Source organism: Chanodichthys erythropterus, chromosome 22 (genome assembly GCF_024489055.1).
Source record: "Chanodichthys erythropterus isolate Z2021 chromosome 22, ASM2448905v1, whole genome shotgun sequence".
Lineage (NCBI taxonomy): Eukaryota > Metazoa > Chordata > Actinopteri > Cypriniformes > Xenocyprididae > Chanodichthys > Chanodichthys erythropterus.
Window position 1 is genome coordinate 16,657,333 of NC_090242.1, and position 20,844 is coordinate 16,678,176.

At 37.7% G+C, this 20,844-nt stretch overlaps 1 protein-coding gene across 1 annotated transcript in view; it reads right to left on the bottom strand.

Moving 5' to 3' along the window:
* whrna (whirlin a) overlaps positions 1 to 6,584 on the bottom strand; it is a 130,609-nt gene extending 124,025 nt beyond the window's left edge. The window contains exon 1 of the mRNA XM_067375609.1: positions 5,752 to 6,584. Coding sequence (XP_067231710.1) covers positions 5,752 to 6,486 — 735 coding nt within the window. The 5' untranslated portion in view covers positions 6,487 to 6,584. The remainder of the gene's footprint in view (positions 1 to 5,751) is intronic.
* Positions 6,585 to 20,844: the final 14,260 nt, after the last annotated feature.

Consider the following 20,844-nt stretch of genomic DNA (forward strand, 5'->3'; position numbering starts at 1 on the left):
AGACGAGTATTTGTGGCTAAAAAGTATATTATATATATATATAGATAAGACCCTTATTCCTCAGCTGGGATGAAGCTGCAATGAAACTGCAATTGGTTCCCATTGAAGTCCTGAAGTCTTTTCGGCTGAAGAAAGAAAGACAAACATCTTGGATGATATGGGGGGTGAGTAAATGATCAGGAAATTTTAATTCTGAAGTGAACTAATTAAAGTCATCATCATATATATGCACAATTACAGTTTATTTTGACATCATAGTACACAGTCACCTGAACCCTCATCTTCGCCTCTCATTTGGATAAAGTTCAGCATTTCTAAAAGTTTTTGATGCTCTCTCTCACTGCACACACCACTCTGCTGTCAATATCACAATGCCCCAAATGAACCCGCGGCTCAGCTCCCATGAACAAATTGAAAACACTCGCTCAGCTAAGCACGAGTGGACATGTATGGTTAGAGGCATCTTCTAGCTTGGCTCTAACTGAGATTACAAAGCAGCATTTGACTGTTAGCTGGTAAACACTTCTGTCTTAATCATCTTTCAGTGTCAGGTCAAAGGCAAGAGGCAACCTCCTCTACGTTTGAGAGTCAAAACAGCATTAAAATTCGATCAACTCTCTTCATATGGGGTCACCCCTGAAGCAGGAGATGAGGAAAGATCATTGATCATATGGGCTATCATAGCAGCCCTGTGAATAAACACTAAAGGGCCATGCGGATAGACCAACCAATCATGAGATGCCAAAGGGCATCACACAGATTCAATATAGCCTATAAAGATGGTGTGAACAGGTCACCTAGAGCATGTACAATCCATCCTCATCATTGAGTCAGCTGGTCAGACAGGCATCTGGACATACAAACAAGAAGTTTAGAAGACACAGGAAGAGAATTAATGATGTCAGTGCAACTGGAGTGATTCCTCTACTGACCTCATAACAGAAACATGAACATAATACTCGTGTCTCGATTCGGTTCGATGCAAGATACTGATCTCACAAAATAAAACTCTCACATACTTTGAACAAAGCCAAAATAGTTAAAATGGTACTTTTTAAGTTTTTAACTTTAAACAAATATGGTACAGAGTTAATAAAAACAGCTATTAAAATTCTAAAATTTTTGTAGAGTAATGGTGACACCAGAATAGAAAAAATATTGTCGCTATACTCAACTGATGTAGTACATTCGCATTGCATTGCATTGCATTAAAGGATTAGTTCACGTTCAAATTAAATTTTCCTGATAATTTACTCACCCCCTTGTCATCCAAGATGTTCATGTCCTTCTTTCTTCAGTCGAAAAGAAATTAAGGTTCTTTAAGGAATAAGGGTCTTATCTAGTGAAACGATTGGTCATTTTCGAAAAAAAATGTAAATATATATGCTTTATATAAACAAATGATCACCAATGATCCAAGTGGTTCCGCAAAAATGCCTTCCCTATTCTACTTACGGAAAAACATGGAACTGACGCTGCGTTCGTTCCGTAAGTAGAATAGGGAAGGCGTAGGACATACAGCGTAAGCTTTTTGAAGAATACAAAAGTGTGGTTTTGGCGGAACCACTCGGAAGGCAAACATTTGTTTATATAAAGCATATATATTTACTTTTTTACATATATATTTATACTTTTTTTAAATGACCAATCGCTTTGCTAGATAAGACCCTTACTCCTCGTCTGGTATCGTTTAAAGCCCTTTGAAGCTGCACTGAAACTAATTTTCACTTTCAACCATTTGGAGGCCACTGAAGTCCACTATAAGGAGAATAATCCTGGAATGTTTTCATCAAAAACCTTAATTTCTTTTCGACTGAAGAAAGAAAGCCATCTTGATGACATGGGGGTGAGTAAATTTTATTTGAAAGTGAACTAATCCTTTAATACTACACACATTTAAACTATATATAACATACTTTTTAATAGTCACAAAGCACACACTTATTCCAAAAAGTACCATCTCAAAAAGTATCCAGTTTCAGATGGAGCCACTGTGTTTACCATGCGTTTCACCATATAACGTTTTAGCTGCATGGGAACATGTAAACTGATATAAAAAGTGTATTATTTTGGTGTTTATATCTAAAAAAAAAAAAAAAAAAAAAAGAAACACCAAAATAATCCAAGAAAGAAAATGAAGATAAGGGTTAAGATATTCTATGTGATAAAATGTAGGGTTCATTTACACATCACAAAGGTCAACAGAGCCTGAGGAAATCCTCCCTGTAACTAAAATAGATGTTCTTCCTTTTGCTAAAAAAAAGAGAGATAACTCTGCCTGCTAGCTTGCAGGAGAGGCACAGATCAAAAATATACTGTGCTGAATTTCTCTGCACCTATAGCAAAACCCCCATCAAATTGCTCTCCATTCTGGCTGCTTAGGCAGTTTATTTGTGTCTTCACATAGACTATGTCTGCATTACATGAGAACAAGAGCATCAAGACAAGCAGAAGGTCATGTTCTGCCTGGGGGAGAGGCCCGTCCATTTACTCATGCAGATCAATATGATTAACTGGGAGGAAGCAGCCTTCCCCCTCTGCCAGCTTCAGTTTAAGATAGGCAGCGTGGAAAGAATTTATACCCTGCTCAACTGTGCCAGCTTTCCCCCGGCGAAGGAGGGAAACAATGACACAGAAAGTCGGCAAACTGTTCATGTTCAGTTTCTCTTGGCGCACAACTCTACAGAGATTCACAAACATGGGAATATGGAAGAATCAAACAGGAAGGTATCAGTGGAAAGGAGGTTCTAGCCATATGCCAATGTTGAAATATGCTCTGGATATTTCAATATTCAATTCAAGTGCATCAAAGCCTTGTTATGTTTGCACATGTTTTGTTTCTTGTAGAAACTAATGGGTTCCTCAGAGAACTGCCCTTTTAAAAGGTTCTCTGGAGGGTTTCAACACACCAGTGTCTGTGGCATGAGAAAATTGGTGGTCTTACTACAACCAACAAATATTATGTTTCTTATGATCGGAATGCCTTCTATAATGAACAGCTGGTTTCAGCACCATGGACAGCACACACAATCTCAGTAACAATACATGTGAGGGCCAAAATAAAGGATTACTTCCTATTAAAGGGTTAGTTCACCTAAAAATGAAAATTCTGTCATTTAATACTCACCCTCATGTCGTTCCACACCCGTAAGACCTTTGTTTATCTTCGAAACACAAATTAAGATATTTTTGATGAAATCCAAGAGGTTTTTTATCCTCAAAATTACCACATTCAAGGTCCAGAAAAGTAGTAAAAACATTGTTAAAATAGTCAACATGACTATAGTGGTTCAACCTTAATGTTATGAAGTGACTAGAATACTTTTGTGCGCAAAAACAAAACAAAAATAATGACTTTGTTCAACAAATTCATTTCTCCCCTGTCATTCTGCTACACTATTTACGCTGCAGTGCTTTCAGGTTCTATGTCAATACCTAGCCGGCTTTCGGACGTAAACACGGAAGCTCTGCAACATAAATAGCATAGCATAATGACAGGGGAGAGACGAATTTGTTGAATAAAGTCTAGAGTTTTCAAAAGTACTGACTTCGGTACCATGTCGGTACTGAAATTTTAAAGGTGCCCTAGAACGCTTTTTCACGAGATGTAATACAAGTCTAAGGTGTCCCCTGAATGTGTCTGTGAAATTTCAGCTTAAAATACCCAATAGATTTTTTTTAATTTAGTTTTTTAACTGCCTATTTTGGGGCATAATTGTAAATGCGGCGATTCAGCACGTGTCCCCTTTAAATCCTCGCGCTCCCCGCCTCCGAGCTCGCAACTCTATAATACGTTGCATAAAGTTCACACAGCTAATATAACCCTCAAAATGGATCTTTACAAAGTGTCTGTCATGCAGCATGTCTAATCATGTAAGTATGGTATTTATTTGGATGTTTACATTTGATTCTGAATGAGTTTGATAGTGCTCCGTGGCTAAAGCTAACATTACACACTGTTGGGGAGATTTATAAAGAATGAAGTTGTGTTTATGAATTATTTAAAAATGAAAATAACGACAGTCTTGTCTCCGTGAATACAGTAAGAAACGATGGTAACTTTAACCACATTTAACAGCACATTAGCAACATGCTAATGAAAACATTTAGAAAGACAATTTACAGGTATCACTAAAAAATTCATGATATCATGGATCATGTCAGTTATTATTGCTCCATCTGCCATTTTTCGCTGTTGTCCTTGCTTGCTTACCTGCATAAAGTCTGTTGATTCGGCTCTGTGCTGCTCCAGATGTTAATACTGGCTGCCCTTGTCTAATGCCTTGAACATGGGCTGGCATATGCAAATATTGGGGGCGTACATATTAATGATCCCGATTGTTACCTAACAGTCTGTGTTATGTTGAGATTCGCCTGTTCTTCAGAGGTCTTTTGCACAAATCAAATTTACATAAGAAGGAGGAAATAATGGTGTTTGAGACTCACTGTATGTCATTTCCATGTACAGAACTCTTATTATTTAACTATGCCGAGGTAAATTAAATTTTCAATTTTAGGGCACCTTTAAAAATTTGAGCACTGTTGAGCGGATTCTTAAACACCTCTGATTGGCCATTGTGTTCACACGATCATCGGATGTGTCTGTGATTGGCTTCAATGATCAACGCTTCAAAAACTTTGTAAATAATCATCATAGAAGCTCTTCACCGAGCGCTTACACAGATACACACTGGAGCGTTTGAAAGCAGGCATCTATTGTGGACCAGTCCGAAGATAGCCGCCTGCTTTCAAATGCTTCCGCTCTCGCTTTCAAAACTCTTTCAAATTCAAACTCTTCTGTGTGCTGTTAAACGCTCCTGTGAGTCGATCACTGTAGCCAATCACAGACATATCTGATGAGCACATGAACACAATGGCCAATCAGAGGTGTTTAAGAATCCGCTCAACAGCGCTCAAAGCATTACATTTTTAAAATTTCAGTATCGATTGGTACCGAAGTCGGTACTTTTGACAACTCAAGTAAAGATTATTTTTGCGCACAAAAAGTATTCTCATTGCTTTATAACATTAAGTTTGAACCATTGCAGTCACGCTGACTATTTTAACAATGTTTTTTATTACCTTTCTGGACCTCGAATGTGGTAATTACATTGCTTTCAATAGAGGATAAAAAAAACTCTTGGATTTCATCAAAAATATCTTAATTTGTGTTCCAAAGATGATCTAAGGTTTTACAGGGGTGGAACGACATGAGGGTGAGTACTTAATGACAGAAATTTCATTTTTGGGTGAACTAACCCTTTAATTATGATTACAGTTCTATCATATGTGAAGGCCGGTTATAGACAAAGTCAGCTCTTCTTTTGAATGACAACTAAGCAAGATGGACCTGCAAAGAAATGCTTGAATCCTCTGTGTGACAGCAAGTATTACTGATACAAAATCGACAACCCTCATCTAATCATTCAACTACAGCCAGTCCAAACACACTGATCAATAACATCAACATTGTACAGGCCATCCTGGCTAACACATCTCAATAAAAGTGAGCATTTATCATTCTGGTGCTTCAAGGGACACTTTCAGCTGCTTGTCTTGCATTAATAATCAATAAAAGGAGAAGGAGTGCAGTCTGTTCCACTGTGGTCTAATGACAGGCCATAGAAGCTGGTGATCTTATGTGGCTAGTTGCATAGGTAATAGTTTGTTTTAAAAGGAGGAAAGAAATCATACTAACAACAACAGCATGCATGAATGAATCAATAATAAGTTTCGTTTAAAATACCTTACCTTAACTGCCTCTGCGTGCGTGACCCGGTCGAACACTTTGTCGTTTACTTTCATGATCTGGTCTCCTATTCTCAAACCCTCCTTTTCTGCCAGTGATCCCGGTTCCACCAGTGACACATAGATCCCAACTCCATGCTCGGAACCACCGCGGATGCTAAATCCCAGACCCTCGTTGCTCTTGTGACGCTTCAGTATCACCTGTCGGATCTCTCCAGGAGGCTCCGGTAAGAAATTTCTACCCAGTAAAGGAATAAGAGTCGCTGTCCCATCGCTGCTGGTGCTGATACTGTCAGGAGATCCACGCAGAGCGGCTTGAGACGCGGAAGGAGCCGAGAAATGAGCGCCGTGTGTTGGACTCGAATTAGCAGCCTCGTGGGCGCCGTCCGGGTCACCATTGCGCGCAAGACCGTCGGATTTCAAGTAGAGCCCTTCTGATGTGTACTGATCGAACAGAAGCTGATCCGAGCGCGGGATGACCAGCCGCAGCATGGGCAGGAGCTGACGCTTGCTCGGGACGTTCAGTATGACCTTAAGCGTCTGGACCAGATCGTACACATTGCGCTTGGAGTGGTACACGTTGAGGCAGTGGATGAACTGCTCTCTCTCGAGATCGCTGAGCAGCAGGTTGAGAGCGTTGTGAAGCTTCTTCACGTTGGCGGATAGAGAACGCGCGCTGGAAGCCACGGAGTTACCCGAGGAAGAGTTGAGCGACAGGCGCTCCAGGTCTGTGCTCATCCTCGCGCTCTTTGCCTGGATCACAGAGCCACGCGGAAGCGGAGGGGTCCGGCGAGCATCGCAGTACCACCGGAACCGAGTCTACTGGAGTCTGCGGAGCGGCGCATGGCACTGCGCTGCCTTGATGTTCACTGGCATACTTAATATTATATCAAACGTGTCACTGAGGACCTACAAAACCAAACACATAAATCTAATTAGCGAGAAAAAAAGTTTGGAATTGAAATAAACAAACAAAAAGGAGTATTTTCTATTTTAAATTTGTATTATATATTGAATAAGTTAGTAAATAGTACAGTACAGTAATTTTTTAACCCGTTTTGTTCACAGGTATGTAAATTAGAGTGTTTTAAATTACAGTTTGTGTTGTTTAGTTAATGTTTGCTGCATTCATTTAATGTCACGTGTTACCTGGAAGGTGTAGCACTGTGATCCGTCATTGTTATTAATCACAGTTGCTCGAGAGATCATATCTTTAAATAAAAATGTGGCATTCAATAGTACCAGGTATATATTATAATTGGAACATGGCAAATTATATTTTGGAATACTAACACTGCATGACATAATGCATTTAAAAAAATATATATATAGTCATCAAAATTCATTCCCGTCATCATAGTATTTCATATAAAATATGAAATGGAGATTTTACGGTAAAAACTGTAACTTTGACGTAAATTTAAAAAGCCCTATATTCGAGAGGAAAGTGCACCTTCCCAGTAACGTTGGCAGAAGGCTGCGCGCTCCGGTGCGTCTTGTGCTCGTGAAAAAGGGTCAAGTGGCCAGCGCGTCTTCTCCAATATCTCTGTCGTCAACAGTGAATCCCTCATGAAGGAGTTCAGGATCTTTGCTCAGAAATCCAAAGCTTTACAACGACCATAATCATATGAATGCGTTCCCGTTGGTTAGTTTTAAAGTAGAGCACCGGATCAGCGTTCAGTTCTAATCCACTCGTCCCGTATTTGGAGGATATGGCACCCAAACTAAAATGCAAAGTTGTTTTCCTTTGGCACGCTCAAATCAGAAAGTTGAAACGCGCTTTAGTCCTTTGGAAAGTGCACCGGATGTATTCCACAGACAGAAATCAAACAGGTTGGAAAGTTATTGGTTGCATTAGTGCGCAAAGAAAGAAAGTAAAACGGAACGGAGCTCGACTGTGATGTCGTCTAGCCTTCAGCTGTCGGAGGGGATCGACTGTACTGGCTCGCTCCAACGCGTCCCTCCACAGGAAATGACGCAACTTATGTGGTGAGCGTAAGTTGCTTAGTAACGAACAACACACGAGTCATGCGGGTGCGCGCAGGACTTGCAAATACCCAATTGCTTATTTTAAGAGCAGTGTTATTTATTATCATTGAGACACCACTGTAGTTTTTATTAATATTTTGGAATTTTAGTAATTTTTTTGGGTGCATGCATTTTTAAAATGTCTATATAGTTTTTATTAATTTTTGTTTTAGTTATTTTAGTATATTAAGTTTAACTAAATGAAAATGAGAAATGTTGCCTTGTAATAAGTTTTTAATACTTTATCTTATTTCAGTTAATGTTTATTTCATATTAATGTAAGTTTTTTGATGGTTTTAGTTTTGGTTAACTATAATAATCCTGTTTAAGAGTCCTTTGAAAGTAAACTGTCATGAATCCTGGACAGCATAAACACATACATAGCTTTTTACCCAGAGATCATTAAAATCCTATGAAATAGACAATAAATAGCATTGCTGTACCTCACTGTAAAAAAAATGATTCTGATTTTAATGGTAAAAGACTGTAAAAATGCTACAGTGAAAAACAGTTCATTGGTTTACAGAAAGTTTTGGTATACGGTGAATAACTGTCATAGATCTAACCATACATTTAATGTAATTAATGTAATTAATGTAAAATACTGTTAAGTTTACAGTTTTTGGAAGTGAAAAATAACAAGTCATTGTATAATTTAAAGTGAAAAACCTTAAATTGACATTCCCACAATTCCCTGCTGCGTGACACTTCAAACTTGATGTATTTTCGTTGAAATAACTTTGTTTCTTCAATCAGTTATAATCAGTTATGTACATTAGGGTTTTATGTTACATCTAATGTTGTTAAATTAATGTTTATTGCTTTTTAAAATTTCATGTGTGTTACCATGATGGTGTTTAGTGTGTGTGAATGACACTGTGTGCACCTTCTATACGGGTCCCAAACCCGTAAGAGCTTTGTTTGTTTTCGGAAGACAAATTAAGATATTTTTGATGAAATCTGAAATCCAGAGCTTCACTGTTTATGTCTGAATGCAGGCTCAGTATTGGTTGGCTCCAAGCATGCGTCATACTGCTCATGTGACCAGATCTGGCCAATACTGAGCTGCCGTTTGGACATGAACACTGAAGCTCCGTAATGAAAATAGCGTAGCAGTATGACAAATTTGTTGAATAAAGTTGTTAATTTTGCGCAATAATGACAGAAATTTAATTTTTAGGTGAAAAACCTAAAAATGTTTCTACCGTGTTTTTTACAGTAAAGTTCTTGCAACCACAGCTGCCGGGTTTTTACAGTAAATTAAAAAAAAAAATTATAGTGTGTAAAATAAACAGTTATGAACTGTTATTATTACAATTATCATAATTATGCTTTATTGTGCAAATTTTTTTTTTTTACTGTAAATTTTACAGTTTTTTTTTTTTTTTTACAGTACTCCATCAGAAATGCAAAAGTTGTCACAAAAACTTTCTTCATATGAATTTTAACAATCTGATTCCAAATTTGCATTTATTGTTGATTTGGAGTTGGTGATGCAATTAACCTATCAATTCAACCAGAGAAACAATTACAGTTTTGATTAAAACAGAAACACATAACCTACTAGTTAATGGAAGAAAAAAAAAAAAAACAGTTTAATACTCTAAAGTGTATGTCACTCAAGGGTTTTAGATGCATCCCTCAATCATGTTTTTACCTCTGTATAAACATTTACAGCTCCGACCACATTAGTACGGTTCACATTACAGGAGTACATGATGGAAAGCCTTTAAATCAAAATCTTTTACAGCATTTCAGAACTGATCCCATAAAGCAGAACACTAAAAAAATCCTTCCACAAATCTGAGTCAGCATTCACACATCCAAAGCCGAATGGGTTTCTGGCCGGCACTGCCACAGGTGTCGATGTTGTTGACGCACGTCGAGAGATGACAGCTGGATATACCCCGCCAGAATCTCAACCCACCTGAGCTTTGGCCACACGATTCCTAAAGAATCACACTAATCAGACGTTCCCAATCCATCTGTATTGGATAATGAGGTGTCTAGTCATTTTCTCAGAGCTTAGCAACACGCACGGGTCAGGCAGGGAGGGACGGAGTGACAGTGAGTGATTGATGGGCGTAATTAATGCAGTTACTGAGTATAAGCGACAAGATGGCAAGGTAAACACGATTATTCTGCCGTGCCTCCGAGATGGACATAGACAGAGTAACAATGAGCTGAATTCCAGCCTGGTAGGCACCAGAAGAAAGATCTAATTAACTCTCCAGATCTTCCTGCCTGCATCAGCACTGTTAATGACTTTGGCTATCTGTTTGATTTTCAATTTATAGTGCCACAGCACCTTATTGCACATGCCAAAGCTGAAAAATGTCCTGAGGAATAAAGCCCCAAATGATAACTCTATAGTCAGTTTGACAGGGAACTAATTAGGGGCATGTGCAGAAGAAAATGCACTGGTGATGATGTGAATTTGTTTACATACACAGTCAAACTAGGCAGTTTTATCTCTGCACCAGCTGACTGTATTAATCTCTGTTTTGAGAAAAACCTGCTAAGTACTTTATGTAATAGGCTTTGGAAAGAGTGACTCAGAGCAACCTAGAGGTATCGGTGAAGAGCGTGAATGGATTTGACCTTTCAACAGCTCTGACACAGACACTATTCTAGATCCCAGAGAGTAAGATTTTTTGTTTGTGTGTGTTCATGCCTAATAAAACTGCATGTTTCATGAAGCTCTTGATCAAGTGGATAAAGGCAATTACCCCAGTAACCATTTTCTCTAACCTTAATTTATCAGCCACTTATCAGCCATAAAAATAATGTTAACATAGGGTACTTTTACACAACATTGGTTTGCTAAAAACATTTTTTTTCCTTTGCGAGTTTTGTGTGCAGATGACAATGTTGTCAAAACCGTTCACACAGATTCGTGAAAACAACTAAAAATGCTGTATTATGCTGCCAGGCCAGTAGTTGGCGATGTCACTTTGTAAACACACACAACGGGTTATAGACTGAATGCTTAATAGAGTACCTCAGGGATGACGCGTTTTTGTAGGCAAAACCCGGAAGCGAGTTAGCATTTTAGGACTTCCGGTTCCAACACCGTAAAGTCTATGGGTTTTTTGAATGGGTTTTTGCTAAATCGCCTGAAATAAGGTCTGTGGTTAACAAAGCCTCAAAATATTTTCACGTTTTGATCTATGACATAAAACACACCAGTTAAAACCCGCTTGTGATTTTTAAACTTTTACTGTGTCTTAAAATCGGCGGTTGCTAACAAATTGCTAAAATGGACTACTTCCTTTGGCGGGGACTTTAGACGTCATCATGATAAACAGGACATTTGGACAGCATTTCTCATGAAAAAGTGGATAAGTATTCATACACAGCACAGATCATAATCAGCAAGCATGTTTTTAAATAAAGTTGTTTTCTAAATAAAGCTTGAGGAAGTTTGGTGGTGACGACGTTGATCCGCGACCATGGTGTGCTGTAGTCCGTTTATAGCTTATTGTTAGCCTTTTATATCTGACGACTTTATTTAGGTTTCAAAATCTATAAATGTTGTGTTAACTTGTAACGATTATCTTGATAGACAAAACGTGTAAGTGTCATAACCCTTTGTTAAACACAGAGCTTATTTTCTGCGATTTTCCAAAAGTCTATGGGGAAAATGCATAGGCTTTCAACCGAGGGAACCTGTGCGCCGCTAACTTCCGGGTTGGCCTACAAAAACGCGTCATCCCTGGGGATCTCTATACGAAAACGCCATTGTCATGTGAATGAACAAAGTTGTGTAAACGCCCTCTTGATAACCCAAAACCGGTGTTGTGTCGAATTTCGACCCCCTGCGAGATTTTTACCCCCCACTGAAGCCTAATCATAACCCCGCCCCACCTACTCCTCAATCTACCTATACTAGGGGGGGTAATAATCTGGGCTCCGAGCACGGAAATTTGTCCCGAACCCAGAGTAGGCTACTCCCCCCTGTTGTGATAAAAATATTTACTTAGGACTAGAAGTGAGGAGATGGGGTGGAGGAGGGATGCTAATAAACTGAATATATACCTCTTATCATTAATTGAGTTGATTAACTAAATGCGCTTCTCTCGTGTTAATTCGGTTAATTATCTCAACACGCTCCTCCCGAACTTTAATAAAACATAATTTAGTGTCAGACCCTGCTTGTAGATATTGAAACTAAACACTCTGCTAAGAGAAATGCAAAAAATGGTTCAGAATACAAACTGTTAAGAGCCTTAAATGGCAAATAGGGACTTGGAGATAAGTGGGCTGTAAATATGTATCTGTGATATGAGGCTTTTCCGTGTGGATCTCATTTGTCTGCTGGTCACTCACTTGCGTGAGTAGCTCAGGTAATGTCATTGAATTACAAGGGCAATTTGCCTCCACTGCAAGATCTTGGAAACTGGTGGGGTTGGAGAAGGAACGTGAAAGTCCCTGCTTTTATTGCTAACGTAAATTAGTCCGCATTCCTTGGCCTTACAAAGAGATGGATGGGTTCAATAAACTGATCTATTTCTTTGGCACTGTCTCTCATTTTCAACCATAGGCCTAATATATTTGTCCTCCAGGCAGTTTAGGATAAATGAGGTGCTTTTTGATTAAAAGTCAATTAATATACTGCATCAGTCAGTAAGTATAGAGATAAATACTGTTATCAGTATATTTGTCAGTATCAATATCTACAAATCCTTAAAACAATAATAAAAAAAAAAAAACAACTTAAAGGGATGGTTATGATTTCACTTTTTAAACTTTAGTTGCTGTTTGAGCATAAACAACATCTGCAAAGTTGTTAGTCGATGAGTTGAATCAACTCCACAGCAACGACATAAATGTATTCACTAACCGTTCAGAAACGTCCAAATGCAGTCTAAAAGTTGTAACTTCTTCCTGAGTCTCTCCATCAGTGTCCGACTCCGGTTTGAACAATGTAAGCCTGAACACCGTTACTGACAATCATCATGAGATTCTCCAGCTTTGTTGTTGTTGTTGAGCAACCGAAGCGTGAGCTTCTGGAAAGCTGCCGGCAGCAGCAGCTCATTTGCATTTAAAGGGACACACACAAAATGGCATGTTTTTGCTCACACCCAAATAGGGTTGACAAATTATAATAAATGATCTGTGGTGTATTTTGAGCTGAAACTTCACAGACACATTCTGGGGACACCAGAGACTTATATTACATAATGTAAAAGGGGCATTGTAGCACCCCTTTAAGAAAAACTGCATATTAAATCTTTTCAAAGAATGCATGTGCATTTGTCTAGTTCCACTGAAGTTTAGGCTATTTAGGTGAACTTTAAGTTAAATTGAAAGATGTTTGTCCTTTAAATAATTTCCAGGGATTTTAGAAGTAGTCATAGTTGGGTAAACATGAATGAATGGAAACTACAACAAATATAATTTTTGTGTTTTCATTTGCTCCTATAGCAAAAATAGAAAATCCATGATAGCGTTCTATGACTTTACAAAAGATATTGAGAGATGGATTATGTTTGTCAAAAGAGAGAAAAATTTCCTCAGCTGTCATATCAGAAACACTCACACATCAGCATTAACTCGTTTTTTGTATTTATTTAATGACAGTGACACAATAAGTAGTGTTATAAATGTAAAATGCACTATCACAGTCTGTGAAAAGGGTCCAGAAATCATTTTTATTCTTAAATTAAATATAATAAATAAACAATAAATTAAAGAAAATGATAAATAAATAAATATTATTCTTAAAATAAGTAAATAAAAAATACTGTAGATAGAATAGCGCTAAAAATTAAGCAGAATGTCTTGCCTTAACCAGCAACCGAGCAGCTTGTGCATTTATCATTTTGAACTGTACTCAATGTGCCCTGCAATATTTTTTCTTAGCATTATATAACTGTTTATATTTATTGTTCATTATTCACTGTGGCGTCTGCGGTGACCTGCCACTGTTCTCAGCTGCTATCGTTATTTGCTTATATGTCGCACCGTGATTGTTATATTTCATTATCATTATTACACATGACTTCCTTATTTATCCATTGTCTTGCCGTGGCCTGACATGGAGCTCCAGGAAAATGCTCAGTCCATAAAACACAAAAGCTGTCTGCGGTTGACCACAAAACAAAACAAAAACAAAAACAAGCAACAGCATTACTCCCATATAATATTATGAATGCTCCTATTTTCAACAAACTCAAAGCTTTCATTTCATCCCATCTTGAAGTGAATCCTTGCAGAGAGGCAATTTCACATCATGGGTCGTATATAATATGCCATGAAGTCTCTTCATTTGTATTGATCTAACAGTTTGTGGTAACAAATACCATTAAAGTTATAATGACAAGAATTGATTGCTTCTTCTGTGTCTTCAGTTTTGTTAGTAATCAGCTCTCTTTGATAGCTTTAAACCATATTGTGGGACATAAACATTATCGCTTTGTAATACAAATGATCAGCATTGCAAAAATGGCAGTGCTCCAACACCGTGTCCTCAGCGGAGGGTTATATGGGGACTCTGCATGTCTAATTCTCAGTAGGGAAAGCAGTTAACAGCAAAAACAGCCAAATGGCCAAAGATGACTTTTCCAACCTCCTTAACAGCTATCCAGCGTCCACTTTTCTCTTGCACACCCTTGACCTTTACTAGTTTGCCTCATTCTGACTGTCTGACCATTTCTGTCCCATTTAAACTGAGTGGTATATCCCCCAAGGTGCTTTAAGGCTTTTAAACATAAAGTTAAGTTCAATCCTGACAAATCCAAGTCTGTGGCATAAAAATGACAATGGAACTGCAATCCTTTGATTTAACTTATTTGAATCCACCCAGATCAGCCCTTTTACCATGCCTTTTTTTAATTTTGTGGGTGCAGGTTAAGAGGTAGCACATACTCAGCCATTTCCCCTGTCTCTATGTTTTCCAGTGAGTACCATATGGAAACGTCAGTAAGGGCCAGAAACTGTAAGTTCTCCAGGGGTGCTCCATTAGCGTGGGTTGGTCTTACGCACATATACATATGTAAAGAGCCTGTCTGAGTATTTATACATGCACAGTGTTATTTATAACTGCAGGGCTGATGCCTGCACTTATGAACCTTTACTATCCTAGCTGCTGGCTCTCAAACAAACAGCTTTCAGTTGTACTCAACCTCTCCCTTTTGGTTTTTAAGTGACCTTTGCTTTGCCCCCTTTTAAAAAGCAGTCACTAAAATAGAAAATAGACATGATGCCTAATTTGGAACTGGCCGCATGGCATGAAATTAATAGGGACAAGGAAACAACATGTTGGAATGCACTCAGCTCTTATTAAGGATTTTTGTTATGCACAAGGCAACAATTAATGAGTCCCGTGTGAAAATTAGCTCACTTTGTAATCAGGCAAGCACTCAAAGCTCCACATGCACCTTTATCAAGGGAATGCTCTGTCTGTGGAGGGATGAGTCAAAGGCTACAAAATTTAAATGCTACAAAATGTACCTTACTAGCTATTAATAAGCAGTAAATTAGAAGTTAATTGAGGCAAAAGTTGTAGTTAATAGTAAATACATGTCCCTTATACTTAAATATTATTATCAGTCAATCTTATTAATGTGCATTACTTTTTAATTTTCTTTCATGTGTAGTACCTGCGCAAGGATTAATCGATTGAAATCCTCCTCTCTCTCCTTCCACAACTGACGAGTTTGCTACATTCTTCACAAATAAAACAACAACCATCAGCGGCCAATTCTCCACACCACATACTGACAAACACATCTTAACAAGAAACAAACACACTCTCCCCCTCCTTGTCTCTGCTCTTGGAGGCAGAAGTCTCCAAACTCCTCCTTTCCAATCACACTAATACCTTGACCCTCTCTCCACTCACGTCCGTCAAGCCATTTCTTCTTTAGTTGTACCTGCACTCCCTCACATCCTCAGCACCTCTCTTCACACTGGTACCTTTCCCACAGAATTTAAAGGATTAGTTCACTCCAGAATTAATATCTCCTGATAATTTACGCACCCTAATGTCATCCAAGATGTTTATGTCTTTCTTTCTTCAGTCGAAATGAAATTAAGGGGGGACACTATACAGGCAAAAACACTGTTTTTTAAGGCACCTGTCTTTTTTTGGCTTTTCATAAAGTGATTTTTCAGACTGTTGAAAAGAAAACATCCAAAATACACTTTCATGTGTATATTTAATAGCACTTTATTTATTTGCGTCTATAGATTTCAATTACAGTAAATATCTTTAAATGCTGTTTTCTCAAAATTCGTTTTTTCTCCTGATCTGAGTCACAAAACTCCACTTCAGCAGAACTTACATACACCAATCTTTACAGTTTTATTCCTATCTATATTCTGAAGGGTTTTTTCCGAAGGATTTGTTGATATATAATTTGCCTGATTTTATACATTTTATTCTTAAAAAAATTGTGAAAATTATTTTTTTCTGGCTTTTGATTGTATTTTCTACAGAGCCCCGGACATGACATGCAGGAAAAAAAATAGTAGGATAAATCGTGCACATAATTTACTAATTGTTCCCTCGATTTACTAAAACGTGTGCACGATTTACTATTTCGTTCCCTCGATTTATAAATCATGCGCATGATTAATAAATCGAGGGTACGAAATAGTAAAACGTGGGCACGATTTAGTAAATCGAGAGAACGAATTAGTAAATCGTACGCACGATTTAATATTTAATGTGCAGAACTCCGTAGGTCTTACCTTATGGATTTTTTCTTCATATAGTGGGCTTCAAGGGGGACCAATGGTTTAAAGGTTCAAATCGCAGTTTCAATGCAGCTTCAAATGGCTCTCCCATGCAAGGAATAAATGTCTTATCTAGCGAAACGATTGGTCAATTTCTAAAAAATAAAAAAATAAATAATAATAAAAAAAAGATATACTTTTTAACCACAAATGCTCATCCTGCACTAGCTCTGCGATGTGCGTCCACGACTTCGCGCATTACGTAGTCACATTGGAAAGGTCACGCATGTCATAGGCGGAAGTACCGACCCAGTGTTTACAAAGCAAACGTGCAAATACTCAGATACTGATGAAACCTTTCACTCTAAATCCAGCACCTTTAGAAAACTTTTCTTCCATTCATTGCTAAGACACTTGTGTGAGTCGTGTTCAACCAAGTCACCAAGAACAACCTCCTGGAAAACAACCAGTCTGGCTTCAAAAGCGGCCACTCAACGGGGACTGCTTTGCTCTTGGTTACTGAAGCTCTGAGACTGGCAAGAGCAGCTTCCAAATCCTCAGTACTCATCTTGCTGGATCTGTCTGTTGCTTTTGACAAGGTTAACCACCAGATTCCTGTCAGCCTTCATGACAATGAGCATCTCAGGAACGGCACTCCAGTGGTTCAAGTCTTACCTCTCAGGTAGGTCCTTCAGTGTGTCGTTGAGGTGTCTAAGTTGCAACATATAGATACTGGGGTGCCTCAGTGCTCAGTACTTGGACCATTTCTCTTCTCCATCTTAGCCCCTGCAAAGCCCCCATGATGATCTCAAGCCCCCCTGCAATGATCTGAATGATTATTATTAAATTAATATTAAAATTAGTTTGTCATTTTCATAATGCATTACCGCATAACCAATGTGTTGCATTGATAATAAAAGATGTTAGATTAGTTTAGATTACTCATTTAACATGGAATACTTCTCTTCTCATTTTTTTTTCACTATGGGCTACAAGAGAAATATTAAGAAAATAAATTAAGAGACTGTATACTGTTATCAGAACATGTTGAAGCTTTTATAGGTCAGTTTTTACTTTCATTTTATGTATTGAATAATTGACTTGGGTTTGCAACTTCTTCAATAGCATAACTCTAGTGCAAAGTTTGCACATTGCTTTTGCGAAGATTCACATTTCGAGCGTAAATAAACAAGTAGGCGAAATTACCCAATGAGGGGGTCCTCAGACTTGCGGTTTATTTTGATAAGGTACTGTGGGATGATCAATATCAATTTACACATCAGCCTTCGCCTCCCCAGAAATTTTTTTCTCTGAGCCAAGACAGTGCGAGACAATTTTGTACACTTAAGATTCTTTCACATTCTTTATATTTGAGGCAAAACATCTTTCACAGCCCAAACTTTCAATCAATTGCTGAATTTATGAAGTTCAAAAGGCTTCTGTTTTATCAGCAAGAAAATGCTGCCTTCTGAGGACACATTTCAAGGTAGTAAGGCATCAAGGCAGGTCCGAATCCAATGTTAGCTTCACTTCCTCTCTCATGAGATACCTTCCTCAGATCAATTTTTGAAGGAAGCATAGATGTTCCTTAGCAGCCTTTGATATCCCACAATCCTGTGCTTTCCATTCTGTGACAATTGAGCTAGAAAAATAAAGATGACGTCCGGAAGTTGTGTTTGCTGCTCATTTTTTGTGTAAATGTACGATTTTGACCAACATATTTCAATTTTTATATTATTTCTATCGAGAAATTACTACTGTAATAATTAAATATTTGTTTAGTTCTCACCAAAGCTCGCGCTATATTGCTTTAGATCATTAAACTGTTACGCTGCCTCAGAAGTCTGTCCGAAATCAATTTCGTGAGGTACCTTCATGAACAAACGCAGCCGTACAAGTCATTCTCTTATAAGACAGCGAGGCAGCAAGACCGCTACCTAGGTTTTCGGACGCAGCCAGTGTTATAGCCAAACAAAGTGCAGCGAGCATACTGATGCTGTTCTTTGTATTGTCTTAGCTGCTTTAATCTATTGCTGAACTTCCCTTTTATTATGGATGTCATTCCGCATCACCTGTCTTTGTTTTATGGGTCTGGCTGGAGCACTTTCAAAGAGCGAATGGCGTGGGCGTACCACGCACCTGTCAGCTCATTTTAGCAGGCAGTGCGCGGTACCCAGCTCGGCTGAGAGCTGCTGTGTTTATCCTTAGCTTATAATCGTCAGTCCGACAGACCATCCCTGTGGAGCTGCTGTCAGACCATCGGGGACCGTATGTGACGCATGCAGCCCACGCACTAAAGGCCTTCTTCAGACAAACCTAGTTAATCTAACTGTACCTGCACCAGGAGGAGGCAGTCGGAGCTTTACGGCATGAGTAAACTGATTTTAAAGTAATTTCCACCTGCTGTAGGAACATATCCGTCTTGCTGTCAGTCAGCGATTCTCATTCTGACTCTGTCCTGCCTTCCATTCACCTTGAAATCTGAAAGCACCTTCTACCTCTGTCTGGAAGATTCCCATTTCAATATCCGAAACCTTTTGGTCCCACGTTACGAGTTGCCAGTTCCCATTAAAGGATTAGTTCACTTTCAAATAAAATTTTCCTGATACTTTACTCACCCCCATGTCATCCAAGATGTTCATGTCTTTCTTTCTTCAGTCGAAAAGAAATGAAGGTTTTTGATGAAAACATTCCAGGATTATTCTCCTTACAGTGGACTTCAGTGGCCTCTAAACGGTTGAAGGTCAAAATTACAGTTTCAGTGAATCTTCAAAGGGCTTTAAACGATACCAGACGAGGAATAAGGGTCTTATCTAGCGAAACTATCGGTTATTTTCGGAAAAAAAATTAATTGTATATGCTTTATATAAACAAATGATCCCGCCAATGATGGTTCCACCAAAAAAGCATGTCATCCGCCTTTCCTATTCAACTTATGGAACGAACGCGGCGCCACTTACATTTTTTTCCATAAGTTTTTTTCTAAAATCACGATCGTTTCGCTAGATAAGACCCTTATTCCTCGTCTGGTATTGTTTAAAGCCCTTTGAAGCTGCACTGAAACTGTAATTTTCACCTTCAACCGTTTGGAGGCCATTGAAGTCCACTATAAGGAGAATAATCCTGGAATGTTTTCATCAAAAACCTTCATTTCTTTTTGACTGAAGAAAGAAGGACTTGGACATCTTGGATGACATGGGGGTGAGTAAATTATCAGGAAATTTTATTTGAAAGTGATTAATCCTTTAATCACTCACTCCCAGATGGACACCAAAATGTATCATCTTTATCCTTCTGTTTAATCATTCCTGACAGTTTAGTAGAGCACAGGAAGCGCTCTATTCTGAACTCACAATAATGTATAATAAGTATTACAATAAGTATTTTGAACTCATTATAATGAACTTATTATAATAAGTATAATAATAAGTATTATGAACTCACAATAATGTATTTTGAGTTAATGTAGAAAAAAATGATTATACAAAAACATTAAGTTTCTTTGATTTCATAGTGTACCTCCAACAGAAACTGGGTCAGACTTCAGAGGAACCATAACATCATGTGTAATGATCCAGAGCAAATTCAGTTTGGCTTTAAATATAAAAAAGCAAATATTTAATAATTATGCTAAAAAAATCACATAAATGGACATTTAGGAATGTACGGAAGAAGATTAGGGCCAAGCAATAATAAAAAATAAAACCATTTCGAGATTAAAGTTGTTAAATTTCGAGGAAAACGGTCGAGATAAAATGTTGAGAATAAAGTCATTAAATTATGAGAAAAGTTGTTAAATTACGAGAACAAATTCGTTAAATTATGAGAAAAATGTCATTAAATTTCGAGAAAAGTCGAGATAAAATGTTGAGAATAAAGTCATTAAATTAACGAATTTGTTCTCGTAATTTAACAACTTTTTTTCTCAACATTTTATCTTGACTTTTTTCTCAATTTAATGCGTTTGTTCTCGTAATTTAACAACTTTTTTCTCGTAATTTAATGATTTTATTCTCAACATTTTATCGACTTTTTTCTCAATTTAATGCGTTTGTTCTCGTAATTTAACAACTTTTTTCTCTTAATTTAATGATTTTATTCTTAACATTTTATCGACTTTTTTCTAGAAATTTAATGCGTTTGTTCTTGTAATTTATGACTTTCTCATAATTTAATGACTTTATTCTCAACATTTTATCTCGACTTTCTCGAAATTTAATGACATTTTTCATAATTTGACAAAATTGTTCTCGTAATTTAGCGACTTTTTTCTCATAATTTTATTTCAACTTTTTTTCTTGAAATTTAATGCGTTTGTTCTCGTAATTTAATGACTTTTTTCTCGTAATTTATTGATTGTATTCTCAACATTTTATCTTGACTTTT